This window comes from Heterodontus francisci, chromosome 12, assembly GCF_036365525.1.
Source record: "Heterodontus francisci isolate sHetFra1 chromosome 12, sHetFra1.hap1, whole genome shotgun sequence".
In the NCBI taxonomy this organism is placed as follows: Eukaryota; Metazoa; Chordata; class Chondrichthyes; order Heterodontiformes; family Heterodontidae; genus Heterodontus; species Heterodontus francisci.
In genome coordinates, this window is record NC_090382.1 from 12,218,065 (window position 1) to 12,239,337 (window position 21,273).

Consider the following 21,273-nt stretch of genomic DNA (forward strand, 5'->3'; position numbering starts at 1 on the left):
TCAGTCCCAAAACTCACACTCGCACCAATCAGTCCCAAAACTCACACTCAAACAAATCAGTCCCAAAACTCACTCTCACACCAATCAGACCCAAAACTCACACTCACACCAATCAGTTCCAAAACTCTCACTCACAACATTCAGTCCCAAAACTCACTCTCACACCAATCAGTCCAAAACTCACACACACACCAATCAGTCCCAAAACTCACACTCACAGCAATCAGTCCCAAAACTCACACTCGAACCAATCAGTCCCAAAACTCACATTCACACCAATCAGTCCCAAAACTCACTCTCACACCAATCAGTCCAAAACTCACACACACACCAATCAGTCCCAAAACTCACTCTCACACCAATCAGTCCCAAAACTCACACTCGCACCAATCAGTCCCAAAACTCACACTCAAACCAATCAGACCCAAAACTCACACTCAAACCAATCAGACCCAAAACTCACATTCACACCAATCAGTCCCAAAACTCACATTCACACCAATCAGACCCAAAACTCACACTCACAGCAATCAGTCCCAAAACTCACACTCACACCAATCAGTCCCAAAAATCACAGTTACACCAATCAGTGCTAAACCTCACACTCACACCTATTAATCCCAAACCACACGCACTCAATCATCAGTCCCAAAACTCACACTCACACCAGTCAGTCCCAAAACGTACACTCACACCAGTCAGTCCCAAAGCTCACACTCACACCAATCAATCCCAAAACTCACACTCACAGCAGGCAGTCCCAAAACTCACACTCACACCTTCAGTCCCAATGCTCACATTTAGACTAGCCGGTCCTAAAACTCACACTCATACCAGTCAGTCTCAAAACTCAGACTCACACCAGTCTGTCCGAAAACTCACGCTCAGTCTAGCCTATCCCAAAACTCATACCAATCAGTCCCTAAACTCACACCACTCAGTGCCAAAATTGAGACTCTCACCAATCAGTCCCAAAACTCACACTCACAACAGTCAGTGCCAAAACTCACACTCACACCAGTCAGTGGCAAAACCCACACTCACACCAGTCAGTGGCAAAACCCACACTCACACCCGTCAGTGCCATTGCTCACACTCACACCAATCAGTGCCAAAACTCACACTCACAACAGTCAGTGCCAAACCTCTCACTGACACCAATCAGTGCCAAAACTCACACTCACACCAATCAGTCCCAAAAATCACAGTAACACCAATCAGTCCCAAAAATCACAGTAACACCAATCAGTGCCAAACCTCACACTCACACCTATTAATCCCAAACCACACACACTCACCCATCAGTTCCAAAACTCACACTCACACCAGTCAGTCCCAAAACCTACAGTCACACCAGTCAGTCCCAAAACTCACACTCACACCAATCAATCCCAAATCTCATACTCACAGCAGGCAGTCCCAAAACTCTCACTCACAACATTCAGTCCCAAAACTCACACTCACACCAATCAGTCTCAAAACTCACACTCGCACCAATCAGTCCCAAAACTCACACTCGCACCAATCAGTCCCAAAACTCACACTCGCACCAATCAGTCCCAAAACTCACACTCGCACCAATCAGTCCCAAAACTCACACTCAAACCAATCAGACCCAAAACTCACATTCACACCAATCAGTCCCAAAACTCACTCTCACACCAATCAGACCCAAAACTCACACTCAGACCAATCAGTCCCAAAACTCTCACTCACAACATTCAGTCCCAAAACTCACTCTCACACCAATCAGTCCAAAACTCACACACACACCAATCAGTCCCAAAACTCACACTCACACCAATCAGTCCCAAAACTCACACTCGAACCAATCAGTCCCAAAACTCACACTCGAACCAATCAGTCCCAAAACTCACACTCGCACCAATCAGTCCCAAAACTCACACTCAAACCAATCAGTCCCAAAACTCACTCTCACACCAATCAGACCCAAAACTCACACTCACACCAATCAGTCCCAAAACTCTCACTCACAACATTCAGTCCCAAAACTCACTCTCACACCAATCAGTCCCAAAACTCACACTCGCACCAATCAGTCCCAAAACTCACACTCGCACCAATCAGTCCCAAAACTCACACTCAAACCAATCAGACCCAAAACTCACATTCACACCAATCAGTCCCAAAACTCACTCTCACACCAATCAGACCCAAAACTCACACTCAGACCAATCAGTCCCAAAACTCTCACTCACAACATTCAGTCCCAAAACTCACTCTCACACCAATCAGTCCAAAACTCACACACACACCAATCAGTCCCAAAACTCACACTCACACCAATCAGTCCCAAAACTCACACTCGAACCAATCAGTCCCAAAACTCACACTCGCACCAATCAGTCCCAAAACTCACACTCAAACAAATCAGTCCCAAAACTCACTCTCACACCAATCAGACCCAAAACTCACACTCACACCAATCAGTCCCAAAACTCTCACTCACAACATTCAGTCCCAAAACTCACTCTCACACCAATCAGTCCAAAACTCACACACACACCAATCAGTCCCAAAACTCACACTCACACCAATCAGTCCCAAAACTCACACTCACACCAATCAGTCCCAAAACTCACACTCACACGAATCAGCCCCAAAGCTCACACTCACACCAATCAGTCCCAAAACTCACACTCACACCAATCAGTCCCAAAACTCACACTCACACCAATCAGACCCAAAACTCACACTCACACCAATCAGACCCAAAACTCACACTCACACCAATCTGCCCCACAGCTCACACACACACCAATCAGTCCCAAAACTCACACTCACACCAATCAGCCCCAAAGCTCACACTCACACCAATCAGCCCCAAAGCTCACACTCACACGAATTTGCCCCAAAGCTCACACTCACACCAATCAGTCCCAAAACCCACACTCACACCAATCAGCCCCAAAGCTCACACTCACACGAATTTGCCCCAAAGCTCACACTCACACCAATCAGTCCCAAAACTCACACTCACACCAATCAGCCCCAAAGCTCACACTCACACCAATCAGCCCCAAAGCTCACACTCACACCAATCAGCCCCAAAACTCACACTCACACCAACCAATCAGACCCAAATCTCAGGATCACACCAACCAATCAGACCCAAAAACTGTGGATCACAGCAATCAATCAGTCCCAAAACACACACTCACAGCAATCAGTCCCAAAAATCACAGTTACACCAATCAGTCCCAAAACGTACACTCACACCTATTAATCCCAAACCACACACACTCAACCATCAGTCCCAAAACTCACACTCACACCAGTCAGTCCCAAAACGTACACTCACACCAGTCTGTCCCAAAGCTCACACTCACACCAATCAATCCCAAAACTCACACTCACACCTTCAGTCCCAATGCTCACATTTAGACTAGCCAGTCCTAAAACTCACACTCACACCAATCAGTCCGAATGCTCACACTCACACCATTCAGTCTCAAATCTCAGACTCACACCAGTCTGTCCGAAAACTCACACTCAGTCTAGCCTTTCCCAAAACTCATACCAATCAGTCCCTAAACTCACACCACTCAGTGCCAAAACTGAGACTCTCACCAATCAGTCCCAAAACTCACACTCACAACAGTCATTGCCAAAACTCACACTCACACCAGTCAGTGGCAAAACCCACACTCACACCAGTCAGTGGCAAAACCCACACTCACACCAGTCAGTGCCATTGCTCACACTGACACCAATCAGTGCCAAAACTCACACTCACACCAATCAGTGCCAAATCTCACACTCACACCAGTCAGTCCTAAACCTCACACTCACACCAGTCAGTGCCAAACCTCAAACTCACACCAATCAGTCCCAAAACGCACACTCACACCAGTCAGTCCCGAAACTCACACTCACACCAATCAGTCCCAAAACTCACACTCACACCAGTCAGTCCCAAAACTCACACTCACACCAATCAGTGTCAAATCTCTCACACACACCAGTCAGTGCCAAACCTCAAACTCACACTCATCAGTCCTAAAACTCTCACTCACACCAATCAGTCCGAATGCTCACACTCACACCAGTCAGTCTCAAAACTCACACTCACAACAGCCAGTCCCAAAACTCAGACTCACACCAGTCTGTCCGAAAACTCACTCTCAGTCTAGCCTTTCCCTAAACTCATACCACTCATTGCCAAAACTGAGACTCTCACCAATCAGTCCCAAAACTCACACTCTCAACAGTCAGTGCCAAAACTCACACTCACACCAGTCAGTGGCAAAAACCACACTCACACCAGTCAGTGCCATTGCTCACACTCACACCAATCAGTGCCAAAACTCACACTCACACCAATCAGTGCCAAAACTCACACTCACAACAATCAGTGCCAAAACTCACACTCACAACAATCAGTGCCAAAACTCACACGCACAACAATCAGTGCCAAAACTCACACTCACAACAATCAGTCCCAATACTCACACTCACACCAAACAGTTACAAATCTCACACTCACACCAGTCAGTCCCAAAACTCACACTCACACCAGTCAGTCCCAAAACTCTCACTCACAGCAATCAGTGCCAAAACTCAGACTCACACCAGTCAGTTCCAAAACTCACACTCACACCAATCAGTTCCAAAACACACACTCACACCAGTCAGTCCTAAACCTCACACCAGTCAGTGCCAAACTTCAAACTCACACCAATCAGTCCCAAAACGCACACTCACACCAGTCAGTCCCGAAACTCACACTCACACCAATCAGTCCCAAAACTCACACTCACACCAGTCAGTCCCAAAACTCACACTCACACCAGTCAGTCCCAAAACTCACACTCACACCAGTCAATCCCAAAACTCACACTCACACTAATCAGTCCGAATGCTCACACTCACAACAGTCAGTCCCAAAACTCACACTCACACCAGTCAGTGCCAAAACACACACTCACAGCAATCAGTGCCAAATCTCTCTCACACACCAGTCCGTCCCAAAACTCACACTCACACCAGTCAGTCCCAAAACTCACACTCACACCAGTCAGTCCCAAAACACACTCACACCAGTCAATGCCAAAACACACTCACACCAGTCAATGCCAAAGCTCAAACTCACACCAATCAGTCGCAAAACTCACACTCACCCCAATCAGTGCCAAAACTCACACTCACACCAATCAGTCCTAAAACTCAAACTCACACCAATCAGTTCTAAAACTCACACTTACTCCATTCAGTACGAATGCTCACACTCACACCAGTCAGACCGAATGCTCACACTCACACCAATCAGTCCCAGTGCTCACACTCATGCCAGCCAGTCCAAAAACTCACACTTACACCAGTCAGTTCCAAATTTCTCACTCACACCAGTCAGTCCAAATGCTCACACTCACACCAATCAGTCCCAAAACTCAAACACACACCAGCCAGTCCTAAAAGTTACACTCACACCAGTCAGTCCCAAAGCTCAAGCTCTCCCCAGTCAGTCCCAAAACTCACACTCTCACCGATCAGTCACGAAACTCACACTCACACCAATCAGTCCCAAAACTAACACTCACCCCTATCAGTCCCAGTGCTCACACTCACACCACTCAATCCGAAAACTTACACTCACACCAGTCAGTCCCAAAACTCACACTCACACCAATCAGTCCCAAAACTCACACTCACACCAATCAGTCGCCACTGACAAACCAATTAGTTCCAACTGACAAACACTCCCAATCAGTAGTACTGATTCAGACCAATCTAATTGCGCTCATTCCCCTCCACAGACAGACTCACCGATACGGATTTGGATATTACTCCCTGTAGACGGATCCTTCAGGTGGTCTATGGATCGCACCATGTCCAGCGCCATATCACAGATGTTATGTGCGTGATATTTGGTTTTCTCTGGGACCCCTGCAACCACCATATAGGCATCTCCGATAGTCTCTACCTGTAGGCATTGGTTAGAAAGATGTTCTCATTAAGGGGAGGTGGGGGCATGGCCCTGTGTCAGACCCAGTTAGACCCAATCTATTGGTGTCACAGTTACAGCCAATCTACTTGTGTCCAAAACAGTCAGACCCAATCTACTGGTGTCAGACACAGTTACACCCAATCTACTGGTGTCAGACACAGTTACACCCAATCTACTGGTGTCAGAACCAGTTACACTCAATCTACTGGTGTCAGAACCAGTTACACTCAATCTACTGGTGTCAGACACAGTTACACCCAATCTACTGGTGTCAGAACCAGTTACACCCAATCTACTGGTGTCAGAACCAGTTACACTCAATCTACCGGTGTCAGAACCAGTTACACCCAATCTACTGGTGTCAGACACAATTACACCCAATCTACTGGTGTCAAATCACGTTACACCATGCCTACTGGTGTCAGAAATGTTACACCCAATCTACTTGTGTCAGACCCAGTTCCACACAATCTACTGGTGTCAGACCCAGTTACACCCAATCTACTGGTGTCAGAACCGGGTACACCCAATCTACTGGTGTCAAACCCAGTTATACCCTGCCTACTGGTGTCAGAACAAGTTATGCCATGCCTACCAGTGTCATAAATGTTACACCCAATCTACTGGTGTCAGACCAAGTTACACCCAAGCTACTGGAGTCAGACCCAGTTACACACAATTCACTGGTGTCAGACCCTGTCTACTGGGGTCCGACCCAGTCACACCCTGTATAATGGGATCAGACCCTGTCACACCCTGTCTACTGGGATCAGACCAAGTCACTCTCTGTCTACTGGGACCAGACCCTGTCACACATTGTCTACTGGGGTCAGACCCTGTCACACCCTGTCAACTGGGATCAGACCCTGGCACACCCTGCCTACTGAGATCAGACCCTGTCACACCCTGTCTACTGGGGTCAGACCCAGTTACACCCTGCCTATTGGTGTCAGACACAGTTACTCCCTGCCTACTGGTGTCAGACCCAGTCACACCCTGTCTACTGGGGTCAGACCCAGTTACACACAATCCACTGGGGTCAGACCCTGTCACACCCTGTCTACTGGGAGCAGAGCCTGTCACACCCCGTCGACTGGGAGCAGACTAAGTCATTCCCTGTCTACTGGGATCAGACGCTGTCACACCCTGTCTACTGGGGTCAAAACCAGTCACACCCTGTCTACTTGGATCAGATCCTGTTACACCCTGTCTACTGGGGTCATACCCAGTCACACCCAGTCAACTGGGATCAGACCCTGTCACACCCTGTCTACTGGGGTAAAACCCAGTCACACCCTGTCTACTGGGATCAGACCCAGTCAAACCCCATCTAGTGGGATCAGACCCAGTCGCACTCTGTCTACTGGGAGCAGTCCCCGTCACACCCTGTCTACTGGGGTCAGATCCTGTCACACCCTGTCTACTGGGGTCAGACCCAGACACACCCTGTCTACTGGGGTCAGACCCAGACACACCCTGTCGACTGGGGTCAGACCGAGTCACACACTGTCTAGTGGGATCAGACCCAGTCACACACTGTCTAGTTGGGTCAGACCCAGTCACACACTGTCTAGTTGGGTCAGACCCAGTCACTCCCTGTCTACTGGGAGCAGACCCAGTCACTCCCTGTCTACTGGGAGCAGACCCAGTCACTCCCTGTCTACTAGGATCAGACCCTGTCACACCCTGTCTACTGGGATCAGACCTTGTCACACCCTGTCTACTGGGATCACACCCAGTCACACCCTGTCACACCTCGTCTACTGTGATGAGTCCCAGTCAATTCGTGTCTACTGGGGTCAGACCCAGTCAAACCCTGTCTACTGGGATCAGACCCTGTCACACCCTGTCTACTGAGGTCGAACCTGTCACACCCCGTGTGTACTGGGATCAGACCCAGTCACTCCCTGTCTACTGGGATCAGACCCAGTCACTCCCTGTCTACTGGGATCAGACCCAGTCACTCCCTGTCTACTGTATCAGTCCCAGTCACTCCCTGTCTAATGGGATCAGACCCAGTCACTCCCTGTATAATGGGGTCAGACCCAGTCACACCCTGTATAATGGGGTCAGACCCAGTCACACCCTGTATAATGGGGTCAGACCCAGTCACACCCTGTATAATGGGATCAGACCCAGTCACTCCCTGTATAATGGGGTCAGACCCAGTCACACCCTGTCTACTGGGGTCAGACCCAGTTACACACAATCCACTGGTGTCAGACCCTGTCCACTGGGGTCAGACCCAGTCACACCCTGTCTACTGGGAGCAGAGCCTGTCACACCCCGTCGACTGGGAGCAGACTAAGTCATTCCCTGTCTACTGGGATCAGATGCTGTCACACCCTGTCTACTGGGGTCAAAACCAGTCACACCCTGTCTACTTGGATCAGATCCTGTTACACCCTGTCTACTGGGATCAGACCCTGTCACACCCTGTCTACTGGGGTAAAACCCAGTCACACCCTGTCTACTGGGATCAGACCCAGTCAAATCCCATCTAGTGGGATCAGACCTTGTCACACTCTGTCTACTGGGGTCAGACCCAGTCACACCCTGTATAATGGGATCATACCCAGTCACTCCTTGTGTACTGGGATCAGACCCAGTTACACCCTGTCTACTGGGGTCAGACACAGACACTTGCTGTCTACTGGGATCAGACCCAGTCAAACCCTGTATAACGGGGTCAGACCCAGTCATACCCTGTCTATTGGTGTCAGACACAGTTACACAGAATCCACTGGTGTCAAACCCAGTTATACCCAATCTACTGGCATCAGACCCAGTCATATCCTGTCTACTGGGAGAAGAGCCTGTCACACCCCGTCTACTTTGACCTTTGACAAGGTCCCTCATGGCAGACTGGTACAGAAGGTGAAGTCACATGGCATCAGAGGTGAGCTGGCAAGATGGATACAGAACTGGCTCGGTCATAGAAGACAGAGGGTAGCAGTGGAAGGGTGCTTTTCTGAATGGAGGGATGTGACTAGTGGTGTTCCGCAGGGATCAGTGCTGGGACATTTGCTGTTTGTAGTATACATAAATGATTTGGAGGAAAATGTAGCTGGTCTGATTAGTAAGTTTGCGGACGACACAAAGGTTGGTGGAGTTGCGGATAGTGATGAGGATTGTCAGAGGATACAGCAGGATATAGATCGGTTGGAGACTTGGGTGGAGAAATGGCAGATGGAGTTTAATCCGGACAAATGTGAGGTAATGCATTTTGGAAGATCTAATACAGGTGGGAGGTATACAGTAAATGGCAGAACCCTTAGGAGTATTGAAAGGCAGAGAGATCTGGGTGTACAGGTCCACAGGTCACTGAAAGTGGCAATGCAGGTGGATAAGGTAGTCAAGAAGGCATACGGCATGCTTGCCATCATCAGTCGGGGCATAGAGTATAAAAATTGGCAAGTCATGTTGCAGCTGTACAGAACTTTAGTTAGGCCACACTTAGAATATTACGTGCAATTCTGGTCACCACACTACCAGAAAGACGTGGAGGCTTTGGAGAGGGTACAGGAGAGGTTTACCAGGATGTTGCCTGGTCTGGAGGGTATTAGCTATGAGGAGAGGTTGGAAAAACTCGGATTGTTTTCACTGGAACGACGGAGATGGAGGGGCGACATGATAGAGGTTTACAAAGTTATGAGTGGCATGGACAGAGTGGATAGTCAGAAGCTTTTTCCCAGGGTGGAAGAGTCAGTTACTAGAGGACATAGGTTTAAGGTGCGAGGGGCAAAGTTTAGAGGGGATGTGCGAGGCAAGTATTTTACACAGAGGGTGGTGAGTGCCTGGAACTTGCTGCCAGGGGAGGTGGTGGAAGCAGATACGATAGCGACGTTTAAGAGGCATCTTGACAAATACATGAATAGGAAGGGAATAGAGGCATACGGACCCCGGAAGTGCAGAAGGTGTTAGTTTAGGCAGGCATCAGGATCGGCGCAGGCTTGGAGGGCCGAATGACCTGTTCCTGTGCTGTACTGTTCTTTGTTCTTTTATGTACTGGGGTCAGACCCAGTCACACCCTGTCGACTGGGGCCAGACCCAGTTAATCCCTGTCTACTAGGATCAGACCCAGTCAATCCCTGTCTACTGGGATCAGACCTTGTCACACCCTGTCTACTGGGGCCAGACCCAGTCACACACTGTCTACTGGGATCAGACCCTGTCACACCTTGTCGACTGGGGTCAGACCCAGTCATTCCCTGTCTACTGGGAGCAGACCCAGTCACTCCCTGTCTACTAGGATCAGACCCTGTCACATCCTGTCTACTGGGGTCAGACCCTGTCACACCCGGTCAACTGGGATCAGACCCTGTCACACCCTGTCTATTTGAGGTCAGACCCTTTCACACCCCATCAACTGGGATCAGACCCAGGCACTCCCTGTCTACTGGGATCAGACCTTGTCACACCCTGTCTACTGGGATTACATCCAGTCACACCCCGTCTACTGGCGTCAGACCCAGTCACTCCCTGTCTACTGGGATCAGACCTTGTCACACCCTGTCTACTGGGATCACACCCAGTCACACCCTGTCTACTGGGGCCAGACCCTGTCACACCTCGTCTACTGTGATGAGTCCCAGTCAATCACTGTCTACTGGGATCAGACCCAATCAATCACTGTCTACTGGGGTCAGACCCAGTCGCACCCCGTCTACTGGGGTCAGACCCAGTCACACCCCGTCTACTGGGGTCAGACCCAGTCACACCCCGTCTACTGGGGTCAGACCCAGTCACACCCCGTCTACTGGGGTCAGACCCAGTCACACCCCGTCTCCTGGGGTCAGACCCAGTCACACCCCGTCTCCTGGGGTCAGACCCAGTCACACCCCGTCTCCTGGGGCCAGACCCAGTCACACCCCGTCTCCTGGGGCCAGACCCAGTCACACCCCGTCTACTGGGGCCAGACCCAGTCACACCCCGTCTCCTGGGGCCAGACCCAGTCACACCCCGTCTCCTGGGAGCAGAGCCTGTCACACCCCGTCTACTGTGAGCAGACTACACCATAATAACTTTATGGCCAGAACTTACTGGCCTGATTGGGGGCAGGTTGGGAGGTGGTAAAATCACAAGGAGCCGTGTCGGGTTGGTTCCCCAATGCGGTCCAGCCACGAGGACATTTTCTGAGCCCTGGGACAGCCTGCAGGAGGCTCTCTGTTCCAAGGAGTTGACAGTCGATTTCCCTTCATTAAAAGTCCAATTAGGGGCCATTTTATGGCGATGATTGCGAGATGATCCCCCTGGGGACTAGGTTTGATGGCACAAAGAGGGGGTCTTGGGCAGGGTAGGCAGTCCCCACAGCCCAAGCGATCTCCCCAGAAAGGCTTTCCCTCCGACCCTCTGCCCTGTGATTTTTAAATGTTTTAAAACTTACCTGGCCAAGCCCCTGAGGTCTCCTGACTGCTTCAGCAGTGCCCACCTCTCCCGGTGGTGGAGCTGAGGCTTCAGAGCTGCCTGCCCTCTGATTGAGGCTGGCAGCATCACCAGCCTGCTACCATCCTTAATTGGGTGGCAGGCTCACAGACAGACAATTAGGACACCACCTGCACTAAAATTGCTGGGGTTGTCCCCCTGCCGTCAAATACAGGCTCGAGATCCACCTTTTACCGCAACATTGGGGTCACATTTCCCATGTTAAAATTCAGGTAATGAATTGTGAGGAATTGGGGCGGCACAGTGGTGCAGTGGTTAACACCGCAGCCTCACAGATCCAGGGACCTGGGTTCAATTCTGGGTACTGTCTGTGTGGAGTTTGCAAGTTCTCCCTGTGACTGCGTGGGTTTTCACTGGGTGCTCCGGTTTCCTCCCACAGCCAAAGACTTGCAGGTGATGGGTAAATTGGCCATTATAAATTGCCCCTAGTGTAGGTAGGTGGTCGGGAATATGGGATTACTGTAGGGTTAGTATAAATGGGTGGTTGTTGGTCGGCACAGACCCGGTGGGCCAAAGGGCCTCTTTCAGTGCTAAAAAAAAAGAAGCTCTAGAATTTGTTATTAGGGACAGAGTGACTGAGTATTTGAACAAAGATGAACTGATCAGAGAGTGGTAATATGAATTAGTAATGGGCATGTCATGTCTAACAAACCTAGTTAGATGCTTTAAGAAGATAGATAAGGGAGTGTCTATGGATGTTTTTTATATGGACTTCTAGAAGGCAATCAAGAAAGTTTTGCATAACAAAAATCTTCACAAAAATGAAAATCCATCGAATTGGAGGCAACCTATTGATTTTGATCGGGAATTGGTTAGGAGACAGCGTAGAGATAATGGACTCAGATTATCAGGATGTGACCAGCGGTGTTCCCCAGGGATCCGTACAGGAGCCTGAGCTTTTCATTATATTTACAAATGACCTAGATGGAGGAATAGAGAGCCATATATTATTGATGACATGAAGTTAGGCGGCACAGTAAATAGGAGCAGAAAGTTGCAAAGGGGCATTGCTAGATTAACTGAGTGGGCAAAACTGTGGTAGATGGAGTTCAATGTGGGGAAGCTGAGGTATTGAGGAATGTTGAGCAAAGGCCAATAAATGAACTTGGAGAGCAGATGATCTAACTAAATAATGGAGCAGGCTCCAAATTGACTAAAGGACCAAAAGGGAGCGCAGGAGAATGTTTTTACGCAGCGAGTTGTTGTGATCTGGAACACACTGCCTGAAAGGGCGGTGCAAACAGATTCAACAGTGACTTTCAAAAGAAATTGAATAAACATTTGAAGGAGTAAAATTTCTAGGGAACGAACGGGAGAGTGGGACTAATTGGATTAGCTCCTTCAAAGAGGCAGCACAATAAGACAAATCACCTCCTTCTGTGCTGTGTGACTCAATGATTCCATTAAAAAGCCAATGGGCAGTGAGAAAAAAGACATTCATTTACATAGCGCCTTTCACAACCATCAGACGTCCCAAAGCACTTTACAGTCAATGAAGTAAATTTGAAGTATTCTTATGTAGGAAACATGGCAGCCAGTTTGTGCATAGTGATGTGATAATGGCCTGTTTTAGTGATGATGGTTGAGGGATAAATATTGTTCAGGACACCAAGAAGAAGTCCCCTGCTCTTCTTCGAAATAGTGTCATGGGTTCTTTAAAGTTCACCAAAGAGGGCAGACAGGCCCTTGTTTTAATATCTCATCAGAGAGACATTTCTAACAGTGTAGCACTCCCTCAGTACTGTACTGCAGTAGCAAGCTGGAGTCTCTGGAGTGGGACGTGAACCCACAACATTGTGACTTCAGAGGGAGAGTGTGATCAACTGAGCCACAGCTGACTCCAAGAAGTAAATACAGGTGTGAAGAAGTGATGATGATTTATACAGAACATTATTGTGCCCACAGTTGGAGACTGAGGTGTTCTGGCTGTTCTTTATTGAAAAGATGTTAAGGAGCAGAAAGTGTAAATTCACCAGGATGATGCCAGGTATGTGAAACTACAATTCTGAGGAAAACCTAGCACTGGGACTGTTTCCACTGGAGCAGGACAGGTTAAAAGGTGATTTATTCCAGGTTTTTTAAATGAAGAGTTTTGATCAAGAGAATAGGGAACGATTACTTCCTCTTGTTGGGGAGTCACTGACAAGAGAGCATCAATTTAAAATGATCAGACAAATCTGAGGAGAGAAATTCAGAGAAATGTTTTTACACAGGGGTGTTAGGAACATGGAATACTTTAGCATTGGGAATGCATCTTTTAAAGGAAGTTGGTTTTGGATTGCTGCAGCAAAGTGCTGGCACTGAGCTGAGGGGCCAAATGGCCTCGTGTGCAATGATTGCTGTGCATTGATCTGTCTTCATTAGCACTAACCTTGAAGACCCTGTGCTTCTCACTCAGGGTATCGAACAGTGTATACATTGTGTTCAGCATAGATACCACTTGCATCGGAGTAATGTGACTGCAAATCCGAGTAAAGCCAACCACATCACTGAACAGGATGGTGACATCTGGGAATACCTGAGCAAGAACATTCATCACAATCAGACAACACGTTCAAGAACCCCAAGACAGCCCTACATCATTCTCTTCATCTTTCTCTGACTCCATCTCTCTCTCTCTCCCTCCATCTCTTTCCCTCTCTTTCTGGCTCCATTTCCTCATCTCACTCTCTGTCAACACTCTCTCCCTCTCTCCCCCATTGTCTTTCTGTCTCTGTGTCTCTCAATCTCTCTCTCTTGCTCTGTGGTTGGGGGACAAGATATTTTTATTATTGATTAATTCATGGGATGTGGGCGTCGTTGGCTAGACCAGCATTTATTGCCCATCCCTAATTGCCCTTGAGAAGGTGGTGGTGAGCTGCCTTCTTGAACCGCTGCAGTCTAAGTGGGGTAGGTACACCCACAGTGCTGTTAGGAAGGGAGTTCCAGGATTTTGACCCAGCGACAGTGAAGGAACGGCGATATAGTTCCAAGTCAGGATGGTGTGTGACTTGGAGGTGAACTTGCAGGTGGTGGTGTTCCCATGCATCTGCTGCCCTTGTCCTTCTAGTTGGTAGAGGTCGCGGGTTTGTCGAAGGTGCTGTCAAAGGAGGTGTGGTGCGTTGCTGCAGTGCATTTGTAGATGGTACACACTGCTGCCACTCGTGAAAGGAGTGAATGTTTGTTGATGGTGTGCCAATCAAATGGGCTGCTTTGTCCTGGATGGTGTCAAGCTTCTTGAGTGTTGTTGGAGCTGCACCCATCCAGGCAAGTGGAGAGTATTCCATCACACTCCTGACTTGTGCCTTGTAGATGGTGGACAGGCTTTGGGGAGTCAGGAGATGAGTTACTCACCACAGGATTCCCAGCTTCTGACCTGCTCTTGTAGCCACGGTATTTATATGGCTACTCCAGTTCAGTTTCTGGTCAACGGTAACCCCTAGGATGTTGATAGTGGGGGATTCAGTGATGGTAATGCCATTGAATGTCAAGGGGAGATGGTTAGATTCTCTGTTCTTGGAGATTGTTTGGATAAATATCTTTGTGCACTCTGGCTTGCCATACACGTGACCTCTGATTCAATGTATGCAGGTAAAAGCTTTTTCCATTTTGATGCACCACATGGAACAGGTGTCACAAGAGAGTTAGCAGGATTTGAGAGGATTTTGAGAGCCTTTGGATTGAGTGATGTCAGCTGCAACACAGCAGATGTGCAAAACATCAGAGGATAATTGGAGTTCGAACAGGAGATGTTTTAGTGTGATTTTGAGCAGAAGTTTGAACTGCTAAAGAAGCCACAAAAGCATTTTACACAGGAGCCGGGTCAAAAAAAAACTTTGCAGAGGACACTGACAGCTGAGTGAGTCATTCTGGTTTTGAATTTTCCATTATCTGCTCCGATGGACATGAATGGAGATGTGAGAGGGAATTGGCAATTCTCCCAGTCTCAATGGCAGACTCAAAAGATTGTTACAGAGTTCGAATAGAAATCTGAACAGATAAGAGTAACAACTCTGTTATCGGTGATGGGGAAGGAATGTTACAAGTTGCATTGTACTCTAGATCTCACTGAGAAGAGGAGAAAATCTTGGGAGATTTCGGAGGCCTTGAAGATGCACTTTGAACCCTCAACAAATGTCATTTATGAACGCTACGTGTTTAGCACTTATGTTCAGGAAGTGAGGGAGATTGTTGATCAGTATGTAGTTGTACTGTGAGCCAACTGTGCAACAGCCCTAACAAACAAATTTCTCTGCAGCACCTGTGGAAGAGCCTGTCACTCCAGAATTGGCCTTTATAGCCACTCCAGGCGCTGCTTCACAAACCACTGACCACCTCCAGGCGCGTATCCATTGTCTCTCGAGATAAGGAGGCCCAAAAGAAGTTGTACTGAGACATCTAGCTGAGTCTTGACAATTTGGGCAATTGATCAGAGATAGGCTTGTATTCGGAACAGGAGATCCTGCTGTGAGAACACATCGGCTGTGAGAAAAGAAACTTACTCTCAAGAAAGCTATTGACGTGCTGAAGCTGTGAGGTGGCTATTCAACAGCTGAAGGTTACTGAGGGTGAACCGATGAGGCTGTGCACTGCGCTCAGAGACAGTCCAAGTCTTCCAAACACACGTCAATGATGAAAAGGAAGGACAGCATTCAGAATGGCCAGCGGAAAGATCAAGGCCAGAGGACTGGGTGTAAATACTGTGGGGGACACCACAAGAAGCAAAAGGAAGCATGTCCAGTGTGGGGAAAGCAGTGCTCGAACTGACAGAAGCTGAACCACTTTGCACACAAATGTCTTTCTGAATGGTGTTTTTCTGAATGGAGGGATGTGACTAGTGGTGTTCCGCAGGGATCAGTGCTGGGACCTTTGCTGTTTGTAGTATATATAAATGATTTGGAGGAAAATGTAGCTGGTCTGATTAGTAAGTTTGCGGACGACACAAAGGCTGGTGGAGTTGCGGATAATGATGAGGATTGTCAGAGGATACAGCAGGATATAGATTGGTTGGAGACTTGGGCGGAGAAATGGCAAATGGAGTTTAATCCGGACAAATGTGAGGTAATGCATTTTGGAAGATCTAATACAGGTGGGACATATACAGTAAATGGCAGAACCCTTAGGGGTATTGACAGGCAGACAGACAGACAGGCGTACAGGTCCACAGGTCACTGAAAGTGGCAACGCAGGTGGATAAGGTAGTCAAGAAGGCATACGGCATGCTTGCCATCATCGGTCGGGGCATAGAGTATAAAAATTGGCAAGTCATGTTGCAGCTGTACAGAACCTTAGTTAGGCCACACTTAGAACATTGCATGCAATTCTGGTCGCCACACTACCAGAAGGACGTGGAGGCTTTGGAGAGGGTACAGAAGAGGTTTACCAGGATGTTGCCTGGTCTGGAGGGCATTAGCTATGAGGAGAGGTTGGAAAAACTCGGATTGTTTTCACTGGAACGACGGAGGTGGAGGGGCGACATGATAGAGGTTTACAAAGTTATAAGCGGCATGGACAGAGTGGATAGTCAGAAGCTTTTTCCCAGGGTGGAAGAGTCAGTTACTAGGAGACATAGGTTTAAGGTGCGAGGGGCAAAATTTAGAGGGGATGTGCGAGGCAAGTTTTTTTACACAGAGGGTAGTGAGTGCCTGGAACGTGCTGCCAGGGGAGGTGGTGGAAGCAGATACGATAGTGACGTTTAAGAGACATCTTGACAAATATATGAATAGGCTGGGCCTATGGGCCCTGGAAGTGCAGAAGGTGTTAGTTTAGGCAGGCATCAAGATCGGCGCAGGCTTGGAGGGCCGAATGGCCTGTTCCTGTGCTGTAGTGTTCTTTGTTTGTCTTGCCAGAAAGATGAACAGCAAGCCTGCAAAGCTGGTTGATGGAGAGATGGCGGACGATGATGCTGATAAATCACACAACACAATAAAACATGTTGGCACCATGAAGTCTTGAAGTAGAAAGTGGTTTGTGATAGTTGGAATGATGACTGCAGATAGAGGCTAATACTAGCATCAGCAGAATTGGTGGCAGGGCAGGAAGGCCGTCCATGGGCCTTCCCACCACAATCAGGTTAGAGTGGGAATGTGGCAGGATCCCCACCAGCCACCATCCTGCCCAATTTAATGCTCTACCCACCTCTAAACTCGCCAGGGGGAAAGAGTATAAAATCCAGCCCTGATGGCAATATATGAAAAGAAAGGCTCTTGCCATTTTGATGCACCACATGGAACAGAGATGGTCATTGCTTCAACTTGTGTAGTGTGAATGCTACTTATCACTTACCAGGCCTAGTCTGAGTGTTGTCCAGGTCTTGCTGCATTTCTACACGGACTGCTTCAGTATCTGAGGAGTCACGAATGGTGCTGAACATTGTGCAATCATCAGCGAACATCCCCACTTCCGATCTTATGATTGAAGGAAGGTCATTGATGAAGCAGCTGAAGATGGTTGGGCCTAGGACACTACCCTGAGGAACTCCTGCAGTGATGTCCTGGAGCTCAGATGATTGACCTCCAACAACCACAACCATCTTCCTTTGCACTAGGTATGACTCCAGCCATTAAGAGTTTTCCCCCTGATTCCCATTGACTTAAATTTTACTCGAGCATTTTGCTGCCACACTCAGTTAAGTGCTGCCTTGATGTCAAGATCAGTCACTGTCACTTCACCTTGGAATTCAGCTCTTTTGTCCATGTTTGGACCGAGGCTGATGTCACACTCACGAGAAGTACAGTGATGAAAATACTGAACCAAATTGAAGAGTTAAAAGAAATTGACTTTTCCTTTAAAAAGTGGACAATGTGCTGCAAAATGGCCAATGATCAGCTGATTTGGCCTGTCTCACTATCTGTTCAGGACAAAAAGATTCCAAGCTAATAGAGAGGAACATAACAAGAGGCTGAGATTGGTATTGGCTAGATTACAGTCAACAGGACGTACAGTAAATACAGATAAGTGCTTGTTTAGAGTGACAGAGCTAAGGTGCATAGGACATAAACTCATGAGCAGTGGAATCAATCTTTCCAAAGACAAGACGGAAGCAAAATGTCAGCGAAGTGAGAAGTTTTCTGTGACTTGTGAACTATTGTGTGAGATTTATCCCAAACTTCGCTACCCTGGCTGATCCACTGAGAAAGTTAACCAGAAAGAATGAGCAGTGGCGGCACAGTGGCGCAGTGGTTAGCACCGCAGTCTCACAGCTCCAGGGACCCGGGTTCGATTCTGGGTACTGCCTGTGTGGAGTTTGCAAGTTCTCCCTGTGTCTGCGTGGGTTTTCTCCGGGTGCTCCGGTTTCCTCCCACAAGCCAAAAGACTTGCAGGTTGATAGGTAAATTGGCCATTATAAATTGTCACCAGTATAGGTAGGTGGTAGGGAAATGTGGGGATGTTTGTTGGGAATATGGGATTAGTGTAGGATTAGTATAAATGGGTGGTTGATGTTCGGCACAGACTCGGTGGGCCGAAGGGCCTGTTTCAGTGCTGTATCTCTAATCTAATCTCTAATCTAATCTAAAAGTTCAGATTTGATGAAGAACAGAAAGCTGCGTTCAAAGCTTTGAAAGACAGCTTGACAAGTGCTCAAACACTGGATACTATGATCCAAATGCACAAACGAAAGTCATTGCAGATGCTAATCCAGTAGGATTAGGAGCAGTGCTGGTGCAAATGCAGGCTGAGGACCTGAGAATCAGTGCTTACGCGAGCAGATCTCTGAAAGAAGTGGAGAGGAGAGAAAGAGGCCCTAGGATTGGTGTGGGCATGTGAAAGATTCCCTGCGTACTTGTTCAGCATCGAGTTTGAATTAGTGATGGATCACAAGCCAATACAGATGATTTATTTTCCCAAACCATGTGCCAGAATTGAAAGATGGGTTTTGAGACTCCAACAATACAAGTACAAGGTGGTTCACATTGCTGGAAAGATGAACATTGCTGACTTGCTGTCAAGACGACTGAGGGAGAATCAAACACACAGATCTTCACCAGAGAAGGAAGCTGAGCTTGTGCGGTTTGTGGCAGGTCATGCCACACCTAGAGCAAAGACAACTAGATAGATTCAGACAAAGATCAGGATAGACCCAGCAGAGGTGCTGGCACAGTAGTATACAGTCATGAGGGAGTTGCCCTGGGAGTCCTCAGCATCTACTCCGGACCCCACGAAGTCTCACAGCATCAGGTCAAAAATGGACAAGGAAACCTCCTGCTGATTACCGCCTACTGCCCTCCCTCAGCTGATGAGTCAGTACTCCTCCATGTTGAACACCATTTGCAGGAAGCACTGAGTGTGACAAGGGCACAGAATGTACTCTGGGTGAGGGACTTCAATGTCCATCACCAAGAGTGGCTCGGAAGCACCACTACTGACCGAGCTGGCCGAGTCCTAAAGGACATAGCTGCTAGACTGGGTCTGCGGCAGGTGGTGAGGGAACCAACAAGAGGGAAAAACATACCTGACCTCGTCCTCACCAACCTGCCTGTCGCAGATGCTTCTGTCCATGACTGTATTGGTAGGAGTGGCCACCGCACAGTCCTTGTGGAGTCGAACTCCCGCCTTCACATTGAGGATACCCTCCGTCGTGTTGTGTGGCACTATCACCGTGCTAAATGGGATAGATTTCGAACAAATCTAGCAATGCAAAACTGGGCATCCATGAGGCGCTGTGGGCCATCAGCAGCAGCAGAATTGGACTCAACCACAATCTGTAACCTCATGGCCCGGCATATCCCCCACTCTACCATTACCATCAAGCCAGGAGACCAACCCTGGTTCAATGAGGAGTGCAGGAGGGCATGCCAGGAGCAGCACCAGGTATACCTCAACATGAGGTGTCAACCTGGTGAAGTGACAACACAGGACTATCTGCATGCCAAACTGCGTAAGCAGCATGCGATAGACAGAGCAAAGCGATCCCATAACCAACAGATCAGATCTAAGCTCTGCCACATCCAGCTGTGAATGGTGGTGGACAATTAAACAATTGACAGGAGGAGGAGACTCCACAAATATCCCCATCCTCAATGATGGGGCAGCCCAGCACATCAGTGGGGAAAGACAAGGCTGAAGCATTTGCAACAATCTTCAGCCAGAAGTGCAGAGTTAATGATCCATCTCGGCCTCCTCCTGAAGTCCCCAGCATCACAGATGCCAGAATTAAGCCAATTCGATTCACTCCACGTGATATCAAGAAATTACTGAAGGTGAAGGTGCTAAATTGGGGGAAGGCTAATTATAACAATATTCGGCAGGAACTGAAGAATTTAGATTGGGGGTGGCTGTTTGAGGGTAAATCAACATCTGACATGTGGGAGTCTTTCAAACGTCAGTTGATTAGAATCCAGGACCAGCATGTTCCTGTGAGGAAGAAGGATAAGTTTGGCAAGTTTCTGGAACCTTAGATAATGCGGGATATTGTGAGCCTCGTCAATAAGAAAAAGGAAGCATTCGTAAGGGCTAGAAGGCTAGGAACAGACGAATCCCTTGAGGAATATAAAGACAGTAGGAAGGAACTTAAGCAAGGAGTCAGGAGGGCTAAAAGGGGTTATGAGAAGTCATTGGCAAACAGGATTAAGGAAAATCCCAAGGCTTTTTATACGTATGTAAAGAGCAAGAGGGTAACCAGGGAAAGGGTTGGCCCACTCAAGGACAGAGAAGGGAATCTATGTGTGGAGCCAGACGAAATGGGCGAGGTACTAAATGAGTACTTTGCATCAGTATTCACCAAAGAGAAGGACTTGGTGGATGATGAGCCTAGGAAAGGGAGTGTAGATAGTCTCAGTCATCCCATTATCAAAAAGGAGGAGGTGTTGGGTGTCTTGCAAAGCATTAAGGTAGATAAGTTCCCAGGGCCTGATGGGATCTACCCCAGAATACTGATGGAG

General features: G+C 48.2%; 1 protein-coding gene across 1 annotated transcript in view; it reads right to left on the minus strand.

Moving 5' to 3' along the window:
- Window positions 1-21,273, minus strand: part of LOC137375547 (soluble guanylate cyclase 88E-like) — a 425,917-nt gene that overhangs the window by 251,238 nt on the left and 153,406 nt on the right. Inside the window, exons 12-13 of the mRNA XM_068042889.1 lie at window positions 13,785-13,931; window positions 5,788-5,944 (exon numbers count right to left, since the gene is read on the minus strand). Of these exons, the coding sequence (XP_067898990.1) occupies window positions 5,788-5,944; window positions 13,785-13,931 (304 nt within the window). The remainder of the gene's footprint in view (window positions 1-5,787; window positions 5,945-13,784; window positions 13,932-21,273) is intronic.